Consider the following 20794-nt stretch of genomic DNA (forward strand, 5'->3'; position numbering starts at 1 on the left):
TGTTTCTCACTCCACATTTTTGATGTTATAGATCAGTAATTCAATAGACAGCCAAGCAGGTGTTCAAATCATTCCTGACCCCCCGAATTCCTTAAATGACCCCTCTAAGCAGCAGAGCGAAAACATTCTCAGCATGTCAGAATATTGAGATTCTCAGTTGCCTTAATATTTTTTTGGCCTTAATTTTTTTCTGCCCCTTTTGTTTGTTTGTTTGTTTCTCTTTTTAAGCAAAGAGAAGCCACATCTTGGCCATGAGGATTGGAGGATTGTACGTCTACAGGACCTGCAGGTTGTGCTTATAGGTGACAGAATTCTAACTGGTCAGCTGTGTCAAGGGCCTTTAAAAGATGAATCTAGAAAAGGTGGGAGAAGGAAAAGAGAGACAAGGCTTGGGCTTCTCTGGTAGCTAAGGATGTAATACAATACTGCTCTTGAAAAACAGTTCTATTTTTAAACAGAGGCCTTTTGACTGCAAATTTTTATTCGATTCAATTCACCCAGTATTTATTATTATACCCACAGTTCTGTGGGGGTGCTAACAAGATGAGTATTATCGGCCCTTCTCCCTCTACTTGCTTAGAGGAGATAAAACAAAGTTAGCAACATACTTAGTAAGATTATCTTTTGCTTTGCCCCTTCCATCCAGAAAGGTATGCTCATATTGTTAAGTAGTTTTCTTAGAAATTTCTGTGGGTACTCCCCAAAAAGAAAAGATCTCTCATATGGGCAGTTGTGTCAAGATTTAGGCAGTTGCATGTAGCCTTTTACCACTTCTTGGCAGAAATTAGTTTAATTTTCAGGCATAGTGAAAATTGGTATTTAAGCAGTTTGTTTCACTGACTGTATTTCATGATCACACAAAAATGCATGAATGTATCCCATATTAAAGATTAGTGTGCCAGTTATCCATTGTTGTATAATAAGTTACCCCAAATTTTGTGTCTTCGAACATCATTTATTATATGTATTATTTAGCATTTCTGTAGATCAGGAGTCTGGACGAAGCTCAGTTGGGTGCCTCTGGCTGGGGGTGTGGGGCGGAGGGAGAGGGTGGGCTTGGGGGGTGGTTCTCAAAGCTGTTGCAGATCCCGCCTGGGCTATACTCATCTCAGAGCTCACTGAGGTAAGACCTACTTCTGAGCTCACTCACTTGCATGTTGAGGCCTCAGGGCCTTGAGGGCTGTTGGCCTGAGGGCCTCATTCCTTGCTGGCAGTTGGCTGGGCCCCCCTCAGGTTCTTGCTGTGCCACATGGGCTTCTCCATGGACCAGTTCCCAACATGGCAGCTGACTTTCCTCTCAGTGGGCAAGTGGAACAGAGGCCACAGTCCTTTTGTAACCTAATCACAGAAATGATATGCATCACCTTTGCCTAATTCTGTTTGTCAGCTGATGTGCAGCCCACACTCTTGGGAAGAGGATTACTCAAGGGCATAAATCTGGGAGGTGGGCATCATTGGGAGCCAGATTAGCCATCAACGATGGAACCAGTCATTTTAGCATGAGGCTAGTCAATGAGGGTTGAAGGATATTCTTCTTACCCTGTCTAGCTCTTATTACGTATTCTCCCCGGGTGGCTCCTTCCAAACACCTCCTCGCTCTTCTGGGCATTTAATTATAGAAGGCATACATGGTAGACAGCAGATTGCTTTAATCTTTTAAAGATTTGTTAGTCTTAGAGCATGTCAACAAGCCATATTGGGTCTTTCTTAAACCTAACATCTTGATCAGTGAATTTGGAGAGTTTTGCTGGAAAGGGCATTGTGTCTGGTGTGATGATAAGTCTGCAGAGGGAAGGGGAAGGAGGCCCCTATAGCTGGTATAATTAAACAGGCTCCTTACTGCCTAAGAAAATAGGTATGTTTCATGCACAGTGGTTGAGGATGGGCATTAAATTAGGTTGGTATATGTCCATGTAAACACCCAACTGAGAGGGATTGTTGTCCCAGTTTGTGTCTCTAACATGTGTCTACAGGAGATGAACATGTTCTAGCTACCCTTCAACCCTGTGCATATGTCAGAGACTTGCATCTTGTAAATTCTGTGGAAATCAGCTATTTCATGGAAAAACTTTCATGGAGGATGCAACTTTGTTTTCAACACAGTGTTCAAAACACACAAATGTAGGGGCTCCTGGGTGGCTCAGTCTGTTAAGCATCAAACTCTTGATCTCAAGGTCCTGAGCTCAAGCCCCGTGTTCGGCTCTGCACTGGGTGTGAAGCCTAATTAAAAAAAACAAAAACAAAAACAAAAAACAAAAATAAAAACAAAAAAACAGGGACACCTGGGTGGCTCAGTCAGTTGAGCATCAGACTCTTGATTTCTGCTCAAGTTATGATCATACAGTGCATGAGATTGAACCCTATATTGGGCTCTGCTCTGACAGCACAGAGCCTGCTTGGGATTCTCTTTCTCTCTCTCTCTCTCTCTCTCTCTCTCTCTCTCTCTCTCTCTCTGCCCTTTCCCCCACTCTCTGTCTCTGAAAATAAGTAAACATTTTTTTTTTAAAACAAGAAAACCCATACATATGTAGGCATTAAAGTTTTGAGGAAAAGGTGGCATAAAGAAAATTTTGGTCAATTTTTAACAATGGAAATTGATTTATAATGCAGCTTCCATGCTAAACCTACTGGAAACTTGGAGAAAAGGAATCTGGATTCAAATTTAGAAGCATGCAACTGTGTTGTGTGTGTGTGTGTGTGTGTGTGTGTGTGTGTGTGTGTGTGTGTGTTTAACCTTTAGTTTGACATTTCACCATGTTCCCCCAGTGCCTGTGTATCCTCTGTTTCTTCTGCATGCAATGTCCTGGGTTCTTCTCCCTCCTCCTCTCACCTCCTAACCTTGCTAGCTCCTTCTATTCCTTAGGGTCTCAGCAGAGAGAACTCCCCAACCACTCAATTTGAAATCATCCCCGGTTCCACCCCTTGTCTTTCATTATTGCCTCTTCTAGGTTTTTTACTTCCTATTTTGTTTATTATCTAGCTCTTCTGCCCCACCCCTCTCTCTCCCTAACACACATGCGTGCACACACACACACACACACACACACACACACCATACACACCATACACTACACACCATACTTAATCACTGTAGACTCCAGGAAAGTAGGGGGTTTTGTCTGTGTTATTTCTGACTATAACCCCAATGCCTGACACATAGTTGGTGCTCATTAAGTATTTGTTGAATGAATGAAAATGAATGAAATAACTTATGACAGTTTCTCAAATAAATCACGTTTAGCTGAGGGCTATTGTTTACTGTCTACCCACCCCCAAAACTGGCATCCATGAGTCAGGGGCTTCTTCCCCAGCTGTTCTAGTACCCAGCACAGCTCAGTGTAGATGCACAGAACACTGACAATGGAAGAATGCATGGATTCTCTGGCAAAGGACTAAAAAGGGAAGAACCTTCACTTCTTAGGCGAGAACAGGAGGCCCTGGGCACTGTGGATTTCTGAAGGGCAGCACCAGTGTCTTCTTCCTCCTCATCTTTCCATGGCTGGTACTCAGCCCAGTGCTTGGCACAGAGCAGAGTCAACACAGGTTAATTGGATCAGATTGAGTTGAGTTAGGGAAAAGCTCTAACAAAATCTCTCCTGACCATAACCCAGTGTGCTCAGCTTGTGAATACTCCCGTGAAGGTGGCAAGGATGGTTCCTTCTGTATTCCCTTCTGCAAATGTTTTGTCAGAATGCCCAGAAGCATTCATTTGTCCATTCATTTATTCATGCATTCATTCACTTCCTCATTGCACTCAGGAGCGTGCTGGGTACCAGAAGTCATGGAAGACTATGCAGGTTTCAGAAAGCTTACCTTGAAGAAAACTCGGGCTTCATTCTCCAGTTTATACAACCTGCCTGAGGTGGCAAAGTAGTTGGAATCAGGCTGTTATAGTTGCTTGACTCTGTCCTCTGTGCCGGCCTCCACACCACCGGCTTTGAACAGGAGTAGAAAGGTCACCCACTGTGGTTGCAAATTGGCTCTTGCATTAATCCTGGCTTATTCAAAAACACTCAATATTTTTCCAAACTGAGTTTAGAGCTTTTGATTGAAGCCTGAATCATTTACCACGGCAGAGCATATCACCAGTATAGGAAAAACTAGAACTTAAAAATACAAAGCCCCTTTAAGTAATCCAATATAGGATAATTACATTATTAAATAAAGCTGTGGGTCTCAAATTATTCCACTGCCATTGGACATGTAAGGATAATAATGTGAACTGCGCTAAGTGAACAGAGCAAAAAAAATGTTTAACAAGAGGGAACATGTCTAAATCATATGTTTATGTTTAAATAGAGGCTACACAAAACAGGAAGATTTACTTGGTTTCTACATTAAAGTGTTCTAAATAGGCATAAGGCTCTTGGTGCTTCTCTGTGAAGACTGCTCTTCTCATTAATGACAGCAGTATATCAAGACTCCATGCCAGATCACCAAAACCCTGAAGAATTCAGACAGCTTCCACCGTGGTTTGCATATACCAACAGGGGCAAAGGGTTTTTTCTCTTCCTCCTATTAGGGTCTTTCTGAAGTAGAGGCTCTGTTGAACTGTGTACCTGGGCAGGAGACAATGTGCCTGTAAAACTAGGTGGAAAAAGATCAGGAGATGTCAAAGGAATGGTCTGGAGTCATTCGGCATATTAGATCACCTGTGTTGGGTGGTAGTTGGGTTTGGGTTTATTGCTATTAGTTTTGCTTTTATAGAATGTTCTTCTAGGTAACTTACCTGAACTTTAACACTGGAATTGGGCTCATTTATCTCCTTTTGCTTATGTTTTAATGGCCAGAGCTAAGAACATGAGTGCCAAGCTAGTTTTTATTATGGCAACCTGAAAGTAGTTAAAAAAATAGACTGTGGAGTAAACACCCTATCTATTTGGCCAAAGGAAAGGTGGCAGGCTCAACCCCTGACTTCACACATCTTCAGTGGATATCAGATACTTGCTTGTTTAGAGATGAAATATCTAGGACACTGGGATGCATCTTCTTGCTTTCCGTGTAAATGGTTTTTCATCTTAGGGAGGAAAAAAAAAAAGCACATATGTGGTAAATCCAAAAGGAAAGAAGTGAAACTGAGAATTAATGAGATGATATTTCTGGTGCTTTCTTTAGAGATGGGCTTCTGGTCAGGGAGCAGGCTGCAGCCTAACAGGTTTTAGATTAGTGTGTATTAAAAATGTATTTAGGAACATAAAATATTTAGGATTTTTGAATTACTTGTTTGATACGCAAATGCCTTTGGCTATACCATGAAGGATGGTCGCATTACATCTGACAAATCACACCTCAGAGCAGTCTTCTGTTTGCTCACTCCCTCTAATTGTGCCAGGATGGCTTTCCAAAGTTCACTGAGCCACAAGCTTCACCCAAATGTCTGGTGGGAAGGAGGGGGAGGTTGGAAGAGAAGGGGCTGGCTTGGGAAATTGGAACCCAATACACTAATGAGCCTCCATGGCAAATCCATTTCATCATGTTCAGGGAGTCAAACGAAACCTTAGCACATACTTGAGAAGATATCTTCATCACTCAGACAACAGAAAATTCTTTGCATTTTTAAATAACACATGAATGGCAATTTCTGCCATCTTACTTTGGGGACAAGAACACAATACAAATCAAAAATTAAAATCCCTTTTGTTGCAAAATGACTTTAAATCCCACCCCCTTGACCTCCCAGGACACTGTTAGGGGTGAGTGCCCTTGTCCCAGGTGGGAGTAGCATGGATGGAGTATTACTACTGAAAGGGCTATGGGGACCAGTTTGCCAGGGAGACAAGGGTGCTGCCAAATCTGATTTCTGGTTCCACATCAGTTTTCTCGTCTCTAAAATGGGCCTGGGAACACCTACCTCAGATAGTCTTTGCAGAGATTAGAAGAGAGTATATCTGCTAAATTCACGGATTAGTGTCTGGACAAAGTAAAGCATTTTAGAGTGTTCCTCAAGGAACTGTTCCTCAAGGACTGAGGAGAATGACTTAGAATCCCAGACACTAGTAACTGCTTTTTGCCCTAACTACCCCTTGGAGGTAGCCAGCCGTAGCCACAGGGGTATCATTGTTCCCAAAGAATTAAGAGGAGTGAGGAATACACAGGTGACATCTTAATACTGCTCGCTCTCACGCCCTCATTTTCAGTCACAGTGACACGATGTAATAATAGTAATAGCCATTATTTCTTGAATGCCTACTCTGTGTTGACCATTGTACTGTGATAACTTCAACATCCTTATGACCCAGTGAGGGGAGGGTTTTTTTTAATCTTATTTTCCCCCATTTTCTAGGTTGTTTTTGTTTTTGTTTTCTTTTTTTTAATGTAATCTGTATAACCAACGTGGGACTCGAATTCATGACTCTGAGATCAAGGGTCACATGTTCCACTGACTGAGCCAACCAGGAGCCCCGCCCAATTTTTCAGATGAGACCTTGGCAAGATGGTGTTATGTCTCAAGCTTAATGTGGACATTCAACCTAGTACAGCTGTGTTTGGATCTGGGTCAGCCAGACTCAGAAGGCTGTGCTTTCTAAGTATCCCTTAGTTTCTCCCAACATGGAACATCCAGAGATGGTTTCCATTAAAATCGGTGTTTTTTGTCTGCTTTAGGCACAGCACAGTCCTTGGTTCCTTGGGAAGTACAAGAGAAGTAGAAATTAAGCAAAGGTACCTGCCACTAAAAAGTTTCTGCGATGCAGGCATCGACTGTAGAGAATAGAATTCCATGATTCAGCATCAAATACTGGTGCCTAATAAAGATTTAACATTATGTCAGAGGTAATAAGAACAGTAATTCCCAGTTCAGGGACCAACTGAGTGTTGATATCATTTTATTTTGTCTACTCAGGACATTAAAAAACAACTGCTACCATCTATTGTCATCCTCATTTCTGAGGAAAAATGGATATTCTAAAACCAGATGAAAGGAGGAGGGATACAGTATTAAGTGGAAAGAGTGTGCAGGGGCCCCTCTAGATCAGCACTGCTTCCTTTTCTCTGCTGTCTGCCCTGTGTCTTTCCCTGGTGTGACTCCAGTAACAGGGCTCCTGGGCCCTGTGGCTTCCAGTGGGGTTTGGCCTTAGAGGTTCCCTGCCAGGACAGGGACAGGAGTGGGGGAGACATGTATTTACTCCCTGTTCTTATCCTGTGAGCTTCCTCCAGGCTGTAGGTGTCCTTCTAAGAAGAGTCACTGCCACTGGGAGAAGGGTCTGCTCTGATTTTGGTAATCATTCACTCCCACTTTGACCCTTTGGCCGAGACGTGATGATAATTGACCTGCCCTAAGCCCAAATTCCTGTACGATCTCTCTCGAGGTTCCTTTACATCCCACCAACACCTTTGTCATTAGTCCCTTCCTAAAATCTTCCTTGGATTATCATTACACAAGTATTCTATCTATTTCCCACTGGGACCCTAACTGGTACAGAGATAGTCCTTGAAATCTAGCAAATTGAGCTTCGTGAAACGCTGGCTGCATGGTCTTCATTTTTCTCATTTCACGGCTGGCCAGTGAAAACTTCATCTTGTCGACCCACATTACCATTCTGTCCTGCCTGACTTTCTCAGACCTCTGACTGGCAACCACGTGCCTGTAGAGTGAAACCTTTTTACTCACCCTGTAGGTGTCCTGTTCGTGGAGCACATTAATGCCTAACTGGGAGAGTGATCGGCCAGACAAGTAGGTGCCTAGAATGACAGTTATCTGAGCGGGGCTTGAAAGCATGAGAGTGGCCAACCCAGCCAGGCCCAGTGGTGGCACCTTCTGCCCCTTGCACACCATGGGCACACAGGCCTAGCACAATGGTTAGGGCACAAGCTGATGTGCTTGCACTGGTCTTTCTAAATGTTAACATTTAACAGTTTTGCTTCATTTTTAGCTTCTATCTAGTTGAAAATATCCCACTCTTGGGGAACCAGTTGGACTATTATTTTGGTTTCACGATTTATTTAGCTAACATCACCTGTTGGTATGCTTGCATTCCCGTTTATCGCATTTCAATTGCTACAATGAATATTTTTAAAATCTCGGATGTTTGGGGAAGATTGAGTTGAATATGCTGTGTTTTCTTGTTCTCATCCCATCCTCCCCCTGCCAACCCCTCTATATTACACTTATGTGTTCATAATCCTTTAAGCTTTATTAACATAGCTGAATATTGTTCTCCTAAGCAGTGATTGGTTATTGGTCACCTCATAGTGTTATACGGAAGGTTGCATTCATTTTCTCTCTTCTGAGGAATGATACAGTCATAAAGATAGAGGTTTCTCTGTGTGTGAGAGAGACGTAGAATTAGATAAGTGGCTTAGATAAGTTGGGAGTTCAAATCTCTCTCATGTCACAGCCTACAGGTAAATGGTTCAGGGCTAGTGTGGTGGTTGTACTCCATGAGGTGGTCCAGAGACCCAACTCTGGGCAACTCCTTTCTGTCTTTTTCCCCTGAGAGATTTGTCCTCATGTGTATGGTCCAAAGGCATATCCATTCCCTTTTAAGGGCATGACTTGGAAGTTGCACACACCACTAATACTCTTTTTTTTTTTTTTTTTTTTTTCGGTCAGAACTTGGTCATATGGCTGCACCTGGCTATAAGGGAAGCAGGAAAATGATGTGTTTATTCTGTGCCCAGCAATTTAGCAGTTTATTACAAAAGAATGAAGGAGGGATAGATATTGGGGGAAAGCTAGCCACAGTTGGGGGATGTTAAATTTCCCTTGTGTCAGCTAAGATCTTTTCTTACAATAAGTCAAATGGTCTGTGGAGTTCCACTGAGCTGGAGCTCATTCTGAGACATCTAAATTGACAATATGGGGCTGGAATCTAGATGAATTTTTGGAACCAAACTGGAAAGTAGTCATAGGCTTAAAGGTAAATATTGGAATTCCCATGGAGAATATGCAGAGAAAGAAGATCTAGACCCAGACTGCATCTAAGGATATATGTTTCCTACATTTTCCCAGTAGGGAGATGGAAAAAGGAAGAAGCAAAATTGAACAAAGCAAAGAAATGTATGGGTGGTAGATGCTGGGTAGGTGTTCTTCCTGGATCCACTGAGTTTTTGTACATCTCGTGAGCAGAGCCACTGACTGTTCTGGACTTCCCTTTCAAGGATGCTTATGTAATGAACAGCCTTGGAAGACAGAGCTAGTGTCTCCAGCACAGAGGGCAGGCATAATCACTGCCCAGTATTAAAGATTTGGGTTCCCTCCACTCAGGGTCTCACTCCTATAATGCACCCCACTGCCTGTGCAGGTATCATCTAGCTCTCTTGGCATCTCATTTTGGGAATTAGGTATTGGAGAAGCAACACAAACACGATCCTTTCACTGCAGCTATTGCTGTAAGCAATAAACCATTCTTTGTCTCTGACCAGGAGTCTTGTGTCCTCTGCCAGCATCCATGGAACTGTGGCAGGACAACTTGTAAGATTGAAAGTAGAGTAAAGGGGCGCCTGGGTGGCGCAGTCGGTTAAGTGTCCGACTTCAGCCAGGTCACGATCTCACGGTCCGTGAGTTCGAGCCCCGCGTCAGGCTCTGGGCTGATGGCTCGGAGCCTGGAGCCTGTTTCCGATTCTGTGTCTCCCTCTCTCTCTGCCCCTCCCCCGTTCATGCTCTGTCTCTCTCTGTCCCAAAAATAAAAATAAAAAAAATAAAAAAAATAAACGTTGAGAAAGTAGAGTAAAATCTTAGACTCTTTACAGTTCTTAATAAGAGGATGAGTTTCATCAAAGGTAGGGTTGTTCATTATCAAATGCCACTAAGAGGTCAAAGAAACCAAAGAATAAGAAAAGGTCTTGGTTTCACGATACAACACAATGGTTCTCAAAGTTTTTGGACTCAAGACCTTTTGCACTCAAATTACTGAGGACGCCGAAGAGCTTTTGTTTATGTGGGTTATATCTATTAATATTTACTGCATTGTAAGTCAAAACTAGAAATAACTTAAAAATTCTTGGTAACTTATTGAAAACTAAAAATAAAATGACATCCATATGTAAAAAAAAACCAAAAAAACAACAACCCTGAATGTTAAGCTGAATCTCAAACTTTATTCAAGATTAAGTCAAAATGGATCATACTTCTATACAACTTTGGGAAGAAAACATAGAAGCTCTTTGTGACCCAGGATTAGGCAAAGAGTTCATAGGTGCAACAGCAAAGCCACGATTCAAATAAAACAGCTGATCGATTGGACTTAGCCAAAATTTAAAACTTTTGTTTTGTTGAATACACAATTAAAAGAATGGGAAGACAGCTACAGAATGGGAGAAAATATTTTCAAAACACATATCAGACAAAAGACCTGTATTCAGTACATACAAGAATTCTCAAAACTCAATAGTCAGAAAATAAACAGCCCAATTTGAGAAATGAGCCTGAAGACCTCAACCCACACTTCACCAAAAAGGATATACGGATGAAAAATTAACACCTGAAAAGATGTTCAACATCATTAGTCATTAGGGAAATGAAAATTTAAAACATGATGAGAAGTCACTGCATTTATAGTATGATAGCAATAATAAGTTAATTAACAAACCCAGTATCAAGGGCTGGCAAGGATGAGAAGCAACTGGAAATCTCATCCATTGCTGGTGGGAATGCAAAATGGTAAAGCCACTCTGGAAAATGGTTTCTACAAAATTAGATATACACTTACCCAGCAGTTCCTCTCCCAAGTATTTGTTCTAGAGAATTGAAAATGTATGTTCACACACACACACACACACACACACACACACACACACACACAAACAAAACCATCTGGTTATAGCAGCTCTATTTGTAATTCACAAAGTTGAAAACAACCCAGTGTCCCTCAATGGGCGAATGGATGAATAATTTTGGGACACATCCATATCATGAGATACTACTCAGCAGTGAAAAGGAACAAGCTATTGATACATACAGCAACATGGATGGATCTCAGAGGAATTATCCTGAGTGAAAGAAGTAATCTCAAAAGATTTCAGATGGTATGATTCAATTTATACGACATTTGGAAAAGAGAAAAAAGATAGCGAGAACAGATCACTGGTTGCCATGTGGTAAAAGTCATAGAACTATACATCAAAACAGGAAATTTTACTGTAAGCTAATTTAAAAAATAAGAACAGCAATATAAACCCATTATATATATTTGCCACATTTTTATGGAAATTAACCATATTTTCAAAAACAAAAAAAAACAGTGGCATTGTTTTACATTTTTATAAGCTCTTTACTGTCTAGCTTAATAGAGACAGCTGGATTCTCATATCTGCTTCTGTATTTACTCTCTTGCCTTACCGTATGTCATATAGTCTCTGGAAAACCCCACTATACACTTGAAAGAGAATAAGACTGCAAAAAGCAAGTAATGTCTTAGTATTATTATGATCTTTGTTTTGATTCTATGGACTGCCTGAAATAATCTGGGGGATTACCCAGGGTTCCTGGACTACACTTTGAGAACCACTGACACAATACACTGTCCCAAATTTCAGTAATTTTCATGCATCTTGACTTTTTTTTTTGGCTGTACCCACATGTCCTGTGTTTACTTAATGGTTTAGTTCAAATTGACCTATTTTTTTAACTTAAATTTATTTAACGAGGAAACATTCTAAATCTCCTGTAAATGGAAAACCAGTCCCACTTTCCCATAAATGAAAAGTAACCACAAAAATAAATAAGCAATGAGTAACATATATATATATATATATATATATATATATATATATATATATATATATATGTATGTAAAGTTTACCCGTGAGCCATCTAAACTCATCTCTGCAAGGACTCAGGACAATGAAAATAGGAGTTAATACTGACGTACCACTCATTTATGTTAGCCCATTTAATCCTCAAAATTACCATAAGAGGTAAATAGTATTATTATCCTTTTTTTCTACATACATACAAAATCTTGAAGCACGGGGAGGTTAAAGAAGTTTCTCAGTGTTCCATGGTGAATAAATTGCAGACCTGGGATTTAAACCCAGGCAGAAGGCTCCTGAGTCCAGGATGAATACTCTGTGGGCAGATAGGAAACCTGGGTTTTTGTCTAAGTTCTATTGGAAGTTGGTATGAGGATATGTCATAAAATGAAGGAGGTGGAATAAATCAAGGTGTGCAAGTTTAAATGTTGATTGGCTGTCCGGGGGCCAGGCAGGTAAGGCAACAGGGAGTGATGGGGTCAGTGGTCAACTCGAGATCTCGCATCTTATCTAAAGAAAGCAACCACTTCCAACTGTCTGGGGGGACGTTTTTGTTTGTTTGTTTTGGCAGAGATATCATTTTATTTTACTATTTCATTTCATTTTATGAAAAGATGGACGTCTGGATACCTTGTGCAAAGTTTTCCGATTTTTAGAACATGTGCAGGGGCCGGCAATACACAGGCAGGCTAATTCATGACTAGATCCTTTCCTCTGACATAGAGGATTCCGTGATTCAAAAAGCTGTTTTTTATACAGTGGTAGACACAAGATCCAAATTACAGAAACAAGCCGTTTAAAACAATGATGAAAGGGGATATGGGCTCCAATAGCATCTCAACACAGCCTACATAAATATTGATCGGGAACTGGGTTAATTGAAAAGCCAAGGTACATTAATAGAATAACAAAGTGTATTTCTTTGTGTTCCTTTTGTGTTGTATTAGAGTAAATCAGCAATATTTATCCAGTGCTAATTCTCGGTTTGCAGAGAGCTAATGTAATCATGAGATGAGCTTATTGAAATTCTTTTCTTAGACATAGAGGCTTGCCCGAGAACGGCGTGTATTAAGAACTTTAGTCAAAGCTTGCTCAGAATAGTAAATACGAACATGTGATTTATGCCATTGTGTGTACAAAGCAATGTTTCCTGAGACATTTTCTATATATATGTTAGCTGTTTTGTTTTTTGGGCTGGTCTGCTGCTTCCCCCTCCTCCGCTTATCAGATTTCCTTCTAAATCCTGGCATTTGACAATGTTGCAGGGCCAGTTTCTCTGTGAATCCACAGTAAAACATACTGGTGGTTTCACAATTAATCCAAACTTGAGTTTATGGCTTATGTGTGTTTATGTGAATTCCTGCATTTGTTTTTATATATGTGTGTATATTCATAAAGTCTGTTTCTGAGAGAGAGAAAAGGAGGGAGAATAAAATCTATAGACTGAATCTTGAAAGATGGGTTTATTCATCAATGACATCATAAGGATTGTATTTTCTCTTGGTTAATAAACTGTTTGTTTGGCGGGCGTTGTAAGCCAGCCAGCGCTAGTCATGCCATTTCTTGGAAAAGATCTGAAGCAACTGGTAATTGACATGATAATCATTTGATCATAGCGCTATTTGAAAATAACACTCATCTCCAAACTTGTCTCTTCTAAGGAACCATATTTGGTAACATTGTTGCCAAATTCCATCTTTGCCAATGTTGAGTCTTCTATACCATGATACTTAATTATTTTCAGTATATTCTAAACTTGATTTCTGGTGTGCCCTGTCCAGAAGCTGTTCCCATATGCTTTGAAACAATATCCAGCCTGAATTTTCATTCTGACATTTAATAATCACCATGTAATAGCTATAAAATGCGTGACAACTACAGATCTTTTATTTCAAGAGGATGGTGTAGTGAATCTGAGTGAAATCATCCATTGAAATGGTACTTTGTAATATGCGCCATTGTTTATAAAGTATTGAATTTTTTTTTTTTTCAGGAGCAAAGGATAAAAACAGTTTCCACTTTGGGTCCCATTCAGGGGAAGTTCATATTTAATCATGATAAGAGAAAGCACTCCATTACGAAAGTTTTACTTTTCATTTTTGATAGAGTATTTATTTTGCTGCTGCCTAACAAACTTTGTTCTCAGAAGCAGCTTGGAACTGGATGAGGAAAAGTGAAATTTTAGATCCCACCTTAAAACATTTTTAAAAATGAAATCCAGGGTTTCTCATTGTGTGAAGCTTATCTTAATAAACCCTTTTTTGTTTGCTTTGGAGTAACGTGTGCAGTACTGTGTGTGTGTGTGTGTGTGTGTGTGTGTGTGTGTGTGTGGAGGTGGGGGGCGGGAAGGAGGAAAGAGTCATGTTTAACAGCAAAATTAGCCAAAATCACTTGTGAATTCCTTTTGTTTAATAGCTTAGAGACATCTTCCTGTTGTTGTTTGTCAAAAATATTTCTAAGATTTTGTAAGCTTTAGGGGTTTTCACAGCTAAGCTTTTCTTCAGAAATGTGAAGTAAAAGAAATGAAAGAAGTCAGTTCAAGTTGAAATGTCAAATGCTTCAAATAATTTAACTTAAAACCCAGTGAGATGATCTTAAGCTTTTTCCAAGGAATCTTTGGGTAGGAGAGGCCTTCCTTTGCTCCATGGATGGATCTCTATTAAATATCTTGCTAGATTAATTCTGAGTCAGAAAAGTTGGTTGTTTCCTGGAAGCAATTAGGGATGCTTAAAATTCAAATTTATGATCCATAGGAGAAACTTAAGTTTCAACTACTTTTCTTAGATTCAAAGGCTTTCTCCTCACTCACCCTCTCTCTTCTTACCCCATATGTATTAAAAGAAAAAAAATCAGTTCATTTCTCAACTTACAAAGTTTTTAAGAAACATGAGAATGTGTAAGTTTCTTTCAGTGGGAAGCACATAACATTTATGAAGTATTTCTTTTGGGATTACATCACAGTTTTATTTAATTTTTAGGACAAAAGTTAAATTCAATATTTGTGTATAAGCCAAGGGAAAATGTACCATAAACATAGGAATTTGGGGGTGAGTCAGAGTTCCAAGAATCCCAGATTTACTTAGACCATTTATATAGAGACAGGCTAACCATTAGTCACCTAGTTCTCGCTTTTTACTTTTGCAATTAACTGCACCTAAAAATTAGCTTTCACCTGAGTGGTCAGATAGGCAGCATGGGCTTTGGCAGTTAGCATTAAAAATAGCTATCAGAATTACTGCTCTAATCATATAAAAAATATATCTTATAAATTATTTTTCAACTAGACAGCTAGCAGTGAAAACCCATTGAAATGAAGCAAGCTATTAAAGATACTCTGTCACCAAAAAACACATTGTTTGCTCGTGTAGGGCTAAACCACTCAAATGGTATTTCAGATGGGCTTTGTTGAAAATTTGTCATTTGCCTCTCAACCACCAATAATAGTTTTGTTCTCCCCTGACCACCTCTTGTAGGATGAAGTCATTGCTGTTTCCGAAAAGGTAATCGTGAAGCTTGAAGACCTGGTCAAGTGGGTACATTCCGATTTCTCCAAGTGGAGGTGTGGCCTCCAGGCTGGGTCGGTGAAAACCGAGGCCTTGGGAAGGAATGGACAGAAAGAAGCCCTGCTCAAGTACAGGCAGTCAACCCTCAACAGTGGGCTCAACTTCAAAGACGTTCTCAAGGAAAAGGCTGACCTTGGTAAATAGAATTTGTACTTCCAAATCTAACGTGTGGGCGGATACAGTAACCTACTTTTTTTTTTTTTTTTTTTTTTTTTTTGGTCATAGACTTTTCTGGAAATCCTGCCATATATATAATTTTACATATAAAATTTCTTTAGCCTCAAAGGGTCCTCGGAACACCTTATGGGCACGTAGTCTGGGTGTGTAAGGGATGGGTGTTACCTGCCAGATCACAGGGCCTTCTTGGCGTGGAGCCCTGTGCTAGAACCTGGGGGATAGCACACGTGACCTCAGGCAGCTTCCACGTGGTGTCAAGGCGTGAGACTTAACTAGGACACCTGAAATAGAACTAGTGAAGAGTTTAAGTATTTGTTCTAAGTAGATAGTATGACATCTATTAATACCATGTCAGAATTTCATGTTTTCATGTTGGGTGGAAAATGAAGTGAGGAAGAGAGGCGAGTGACTTCATGTGGAGCAGGAGAGCAGTGTTAATGCGGGGAAGCCACTGGTTGGCGACTCATGGCGTAGGTTTCCCTGGGCTTTTAGCATTCGGAGATCACCATGAACATATTTTTTTCTTTCCTTCCCTCCCTTATTCCACTATGAGTTTAAAGGAGAACTTGAGATTTGGAGTAGTTATTCTAATTAGTGTTCGAATCCTGACTCTCCTGCTTATTAGCCGTGTTTTCTGGGCAATTTGTTTAACCTCCTAGCCTCGGTTTCCCTATGTGAAAAATATGAGAACTTTACAGGGTCACTGAGATGTAAGATACAAAGGGTTTCGGACCGTGATGACTGGTATATACGAGGGGCTCCATAATTAATTCTATTGCTTTTTCTTAACAGTTTCTTCTCCAGTGCCTTTTTGTGCCCTTTTCTTGTGTTTTGGTTTTTTTTTTTTTTTTCCTCTTGTTTGTACGTCCCTCTGGCATTCAGTGACTTACTCTTCTAACATTGCTCAAGACCAAAGTTGTTGACCTCTGATTTAGACTCGTTATTTCCTCTTTAGGCAAAGAGGAACTTCACTTTTAACATATTAAGGCATCTTTTTCTTTCATTCTGGCACAATGCTGATTTTCATAGCCCTATTTTATGCCTTAATGTGACAACTTCCTGTTTTTTTTTAACCTAGGATTTAACTATTACGACAAACCTAGACGATTTATTTAATTGGCATAAAGAGACTACATAACAACAGTAACTGTCTTTCATGGGATTCTGATTTGTGATGAGCTGTACTGTGCTTTGGGACTCATATTAATATTTTCTTGCAGTTTGAATCAATGACCAACAGTTTCCTGTCATCTTTTGGTAGATGTCAGGCAGTAACATTTTGGACATGGCGGCCTGTCATGTGTACATTTAGAGAAAATTATTTAATCTGGTGGTTTTATTTTAAAGCCAATAAATTGATTTCTTAAACTTCCTATATATTCTGTTACACGTCCCAATTTTATGAACACACAAATGACCAGTCTTCTGACCTGTGCTAATGCTGAATAATAATACATCTGTTGTATTCTTTTCCTAATGTATGATCTAAGTTGTATTGCTATTGTCTTATGTTTTCCTTAACATTAAAATGTTTCTTTTGTTCGTTTGATTTTTTTTTTTTTTTTAGTTATGGAATATACTGTTACTAATAAAAAACTAAACAGGAAACCCACAGGGGACAAAAGGATGTGTAGATGGTTAAGCTTCTTGTTGCACATATAAACAAGAGTATTTATAGTGGAACTGTTTTCTGTTTAAAATTGATAGTTTATTAATGAATATGAAAAGAAACTCAATCTCTTAATTCTAACAAAAGATTTAGAGGGTTTGATCTCAGTGAATTCTAAAAAATGTCCATGACCTATTTTTTAATAACTGATTTCAGAAGAAATTGATTTATGGTGAATATTCAAATTACTTAGTGGTGTTTTAACTCTAGCTGTTCATTAGACTCACCAGGGGAATTTTGAAAATAATACTGATTGCTAAGTCCAGCTTCCCCAAATTCTTCATTCAGTGAGATTGAGACAAGTCCAAGGAATGTGTACTGATAAAAGACTTTCTAGGTGATTCTAATTTTTTTTTTTTTTTTTTTTTTTTGGTCTCATTTGGGAACAGCACTACAATTAGTGCTGAAGAAGGGAAAATAATCAACAGGAGATTTGATTGGGAGGCTCTCCTCTGGTGAACAAGAAACACCATGTACTTTTCCTTTCTTTGTTTTTTAATGTAAAATACCCCTTTAAGGATAGAATTTGGGGCCTTGAAATTCTACTCAGTTGGTATGAACTGTGGGGAATTTGAGACAAATAGCTTTTGTAATTGGAATGCACACTGTGTTGTAATAATGTGGAAAGAGAAACAAAAACTTTCCTTAATGTAATGAGTTTCCATTATCTGCCTGATCTAAGGTTTACAAGTCTACATTGTTAGGATTTATATTGGGGAGATAGGGGGTGTCATTTGCTGTACGCATTCCTGTCCCAGCAACTTTCTCTTCAACCTCTTCCTTTCTCTGTCTGCAACATCAAAATATTTGTTGTCTGTACTTTTCTTTCTGCACAGTGGTTTTCTTATCTCTCTTTCTCTTGGCCACACTGAAACCACTTCCAATACCACATTGTTAATGGAAGTTCACACACTTATTAGGTTTTTCCTTCTGTAGAACACTTCCAACTCCTCATTGTTCTTACCAAAGAAAGAAGATGAACTCTGAGATTACTTAAGACCCCCCCTTTTTTTTTCTGGTGGAAGTAAGCAAAGAATGGAAAGATCTCACCTTTCTGTGGCTAAAATAAAACTCCAGTACGTTATTTTTTTAACTGAAGTATTTCATCACGTTAAAACATCAATAACAACATACTAATTACGTTGACTCTTAAAGAAGGGATTCTACCATCTAAAAGCTAATTAAGGAACTCTTCTTGCTCAACGTTTAGGTAGAATAAGCTCCCTTTAATCCCGGTTTGTGTCACTTCCTGTCCCTCTCTGAATAGTAAAAAAAACAAGAATGTTCTCACAAATGTGTGTCTGCCAACAAATTAATACTCCGCAAAGAGAAACTCTGCCCCAAATGGCAGCTTCCAATAACTGCTCTGATTCAAACCACAGTTCTTATTTTTTTTTATCCCCTTCCCCTTTAAGGACAATATTTGCGGATATCATGTTTGCTTTTTACAAAATCTCTGCAGTTTTCGTTTAAGATTCTAAATGGCTGGTGATAACATGACACATCTAGGTAGTGGGAAAGACAACAATCTTCAAAAACACTCCTGAGATGTGTTGCAGCGCCTTCGTCCCCTTCCCTCCTCTTTGTCCTTTTCAAAGAAAGAAAGTTCAGTATGAAACCAATTCAAATTATGACTTTACTCAGTGAGATGTTTTACCTTCTGTCAGTTTCATACTGAAGTTTATAGAAAAAGAAAAAAAAGAAGAAAGAACTGTGTTAAAATAGAAGGGTTAAGGAATGTATTATTCATAAGCATAACGAACACAGGAACCTGTTTTTCCAGAAGAATTGGGTTGATTAAATCATTCACTACACAAGCTTCTAGTTATTTATTTTTGTCTTTAGAATTACAGTACTTAGCTTTTGTAATAAAGTGGACTTGATACCCATATTTGGTATGGCAGTTGGAAGTAGTCAAATGAAGAATTATTTCATTTTATGAAATTTTTAGCAACTAAGGAATATAAACACTATCAGTTAAACATAGCAAACTTGCATTTTTTATTCCTTGGGCTATAGTTTGAAAAAAATCAAATTATTTTATATAACACTGCTTCTTACAGAGTTCCTTTAAGTGAAGTATGAAAGCTGCAGAGTAAGCTTTATTGGCCTATAAATATGTCATTATAGTTGGACTACATTTATATGCTTTGGATTGTTGTTTAAGCCAAGAAAATATGTCTCTACAGGTTGACTTTTTATTGAAACCCTTTGAGGCATACAACAGAATGTATTTTAGGCCAAGGTTATTAAAACAGCATTTTTATTTTTTTGCAGCAGACTCATTGTCAATTATGCTGCCACAAACTGTCTGTGGATGGGCAGTTATAAATGGTTTCATCTCCAAATGTGTCTCTAGAAAAAGAAAGAAAAGATAGAAGCATCTGAGCTGAAATTGAGAAGAGAGACCAAAGGATGTGGGTGTGGGTACAGCTGAATTTAATGATGGGGGTTCCCTCAGTTCAATTTCTGTTTCTAAAGGCCCATCAGATTGAGAAAGTGTGGCTTCCCCTGTCCCTTCTGGTGCTTGGATTTTACTGTACTCTGGGGAATAAACAGCATGGTGGTTGAAAGAGCAGTGGATGGGAGGTCAGGAGACTCTTGGCTCTACTTGTCCTGTAGATCTGTCACTCGCTGGAACAGTCAGCAGGTGTTTGTGCCTTCAGGTTCCTTGGATGTAAAATCGGTGTAATAGTGTGTACCTTGCTTTATCTCCCTGGATTTTTGACAAGGTCAACTGGGGACTAATTAGTTAGTGTCAATGGCAGCATTTGTGATACTGAAGTCCTAGTATTTTCACCATGTTACTGTGAGAAGGAGGTTCTATATGATAGGGAGCTATGTGGTATGATATTAGTTTATTTGTCCCTTTTGAACTTCCTGAATCATGTGGTCTAGTGTTTAGGGCAGGGTTTATTCTCATTACTGTCTGCCTCAATAGAAGACGGTTATTAAAATCCTTCTGGTCTTTGCTTTAATATATTATATATAATATATATTATATATGTATTTATTTATATATTATATATAATGTGTATATATTGTGTATATATAATATGCACATATATTACATATTGAATAGATTACATATTATATATTAAATATATATTATGTGTATATGTATAAATGTATATAAATTATGTGTGTATATATAATGTATATATATTATATGTTGAATATATAATATATATTAAGTATATATATTATAAATATATACTATGTATATACATTATGTATACATGTACGTATGTATATATATACATATAAATTATGTGTATATTAAATATAAAATATATGTATGTATTTGTAAGTTTCTTTACATATAGATTTTTTTTATGTTGTGTAACTTTTTTCCTTTTGATAATTTTGTCAAAATAAACTGGGCCGTTAAGTGCCCAGTAGTATAAATGATTTCTCTAGTACTTTTAGTTAGAAATTAACTATACTGCTTGGAAATCTTGGAAGCCTTGTGTTTCAAATGGTTATTTCAGATCACTTTTGAGTCTGATGTGTCAGGCTGCTTCCAAGGGTGTGGATTGGGTCATGATTCTTATTCTGCATTGAAGAAAACAGTTTAAATGTCTGCATTATGAAGCATGGTAAGGTGCTGATGGTTTACCATAATGAGGAATTTTCACCTGATGCATCTAAGGAACTTGCTAGGATTGAAGACATGCTAATTATTAAGACAGTC

General features: G+C 38.8%; 1 protein-coding gene across 1 annotated transcript in view; it reads left to right on the forward strand.

The window, feature by feature from the left end:
* Nucleotides 1-20794, forward strand: part of ARID5B (AT-rich interaction domain 5B) — a 182323-nt gene that overhangs the window by 16858 nt on the left and 144671 nt on the right. The window contains exon 3 of the mRNA XM_040485129.1: nucleotides 15165-15390. Within this exon, the coding sequence (XP_040341063.1) occupies nucleotides 15165-15390 (226 nt within the window). The remainder of the gene's footprint in view (nucleotides 1-15164; nucleotides 15391-20794) is intronic.

This window comes from Herpailurus yagouaroundi, unplaced genomic scaffold, assembly GCF_014898765.1.
Source record: "Herpailurus yagouaroundi ecotype Mexico unplaced genomic scaffold, PumYag 163, whole genome shotgun sequence".
NCBI lineage: Eukaryota > Metazoa > Chordata > Mammalia > Carnivora > Felidae > Herpailurus > Herpailurus yagouaroundi.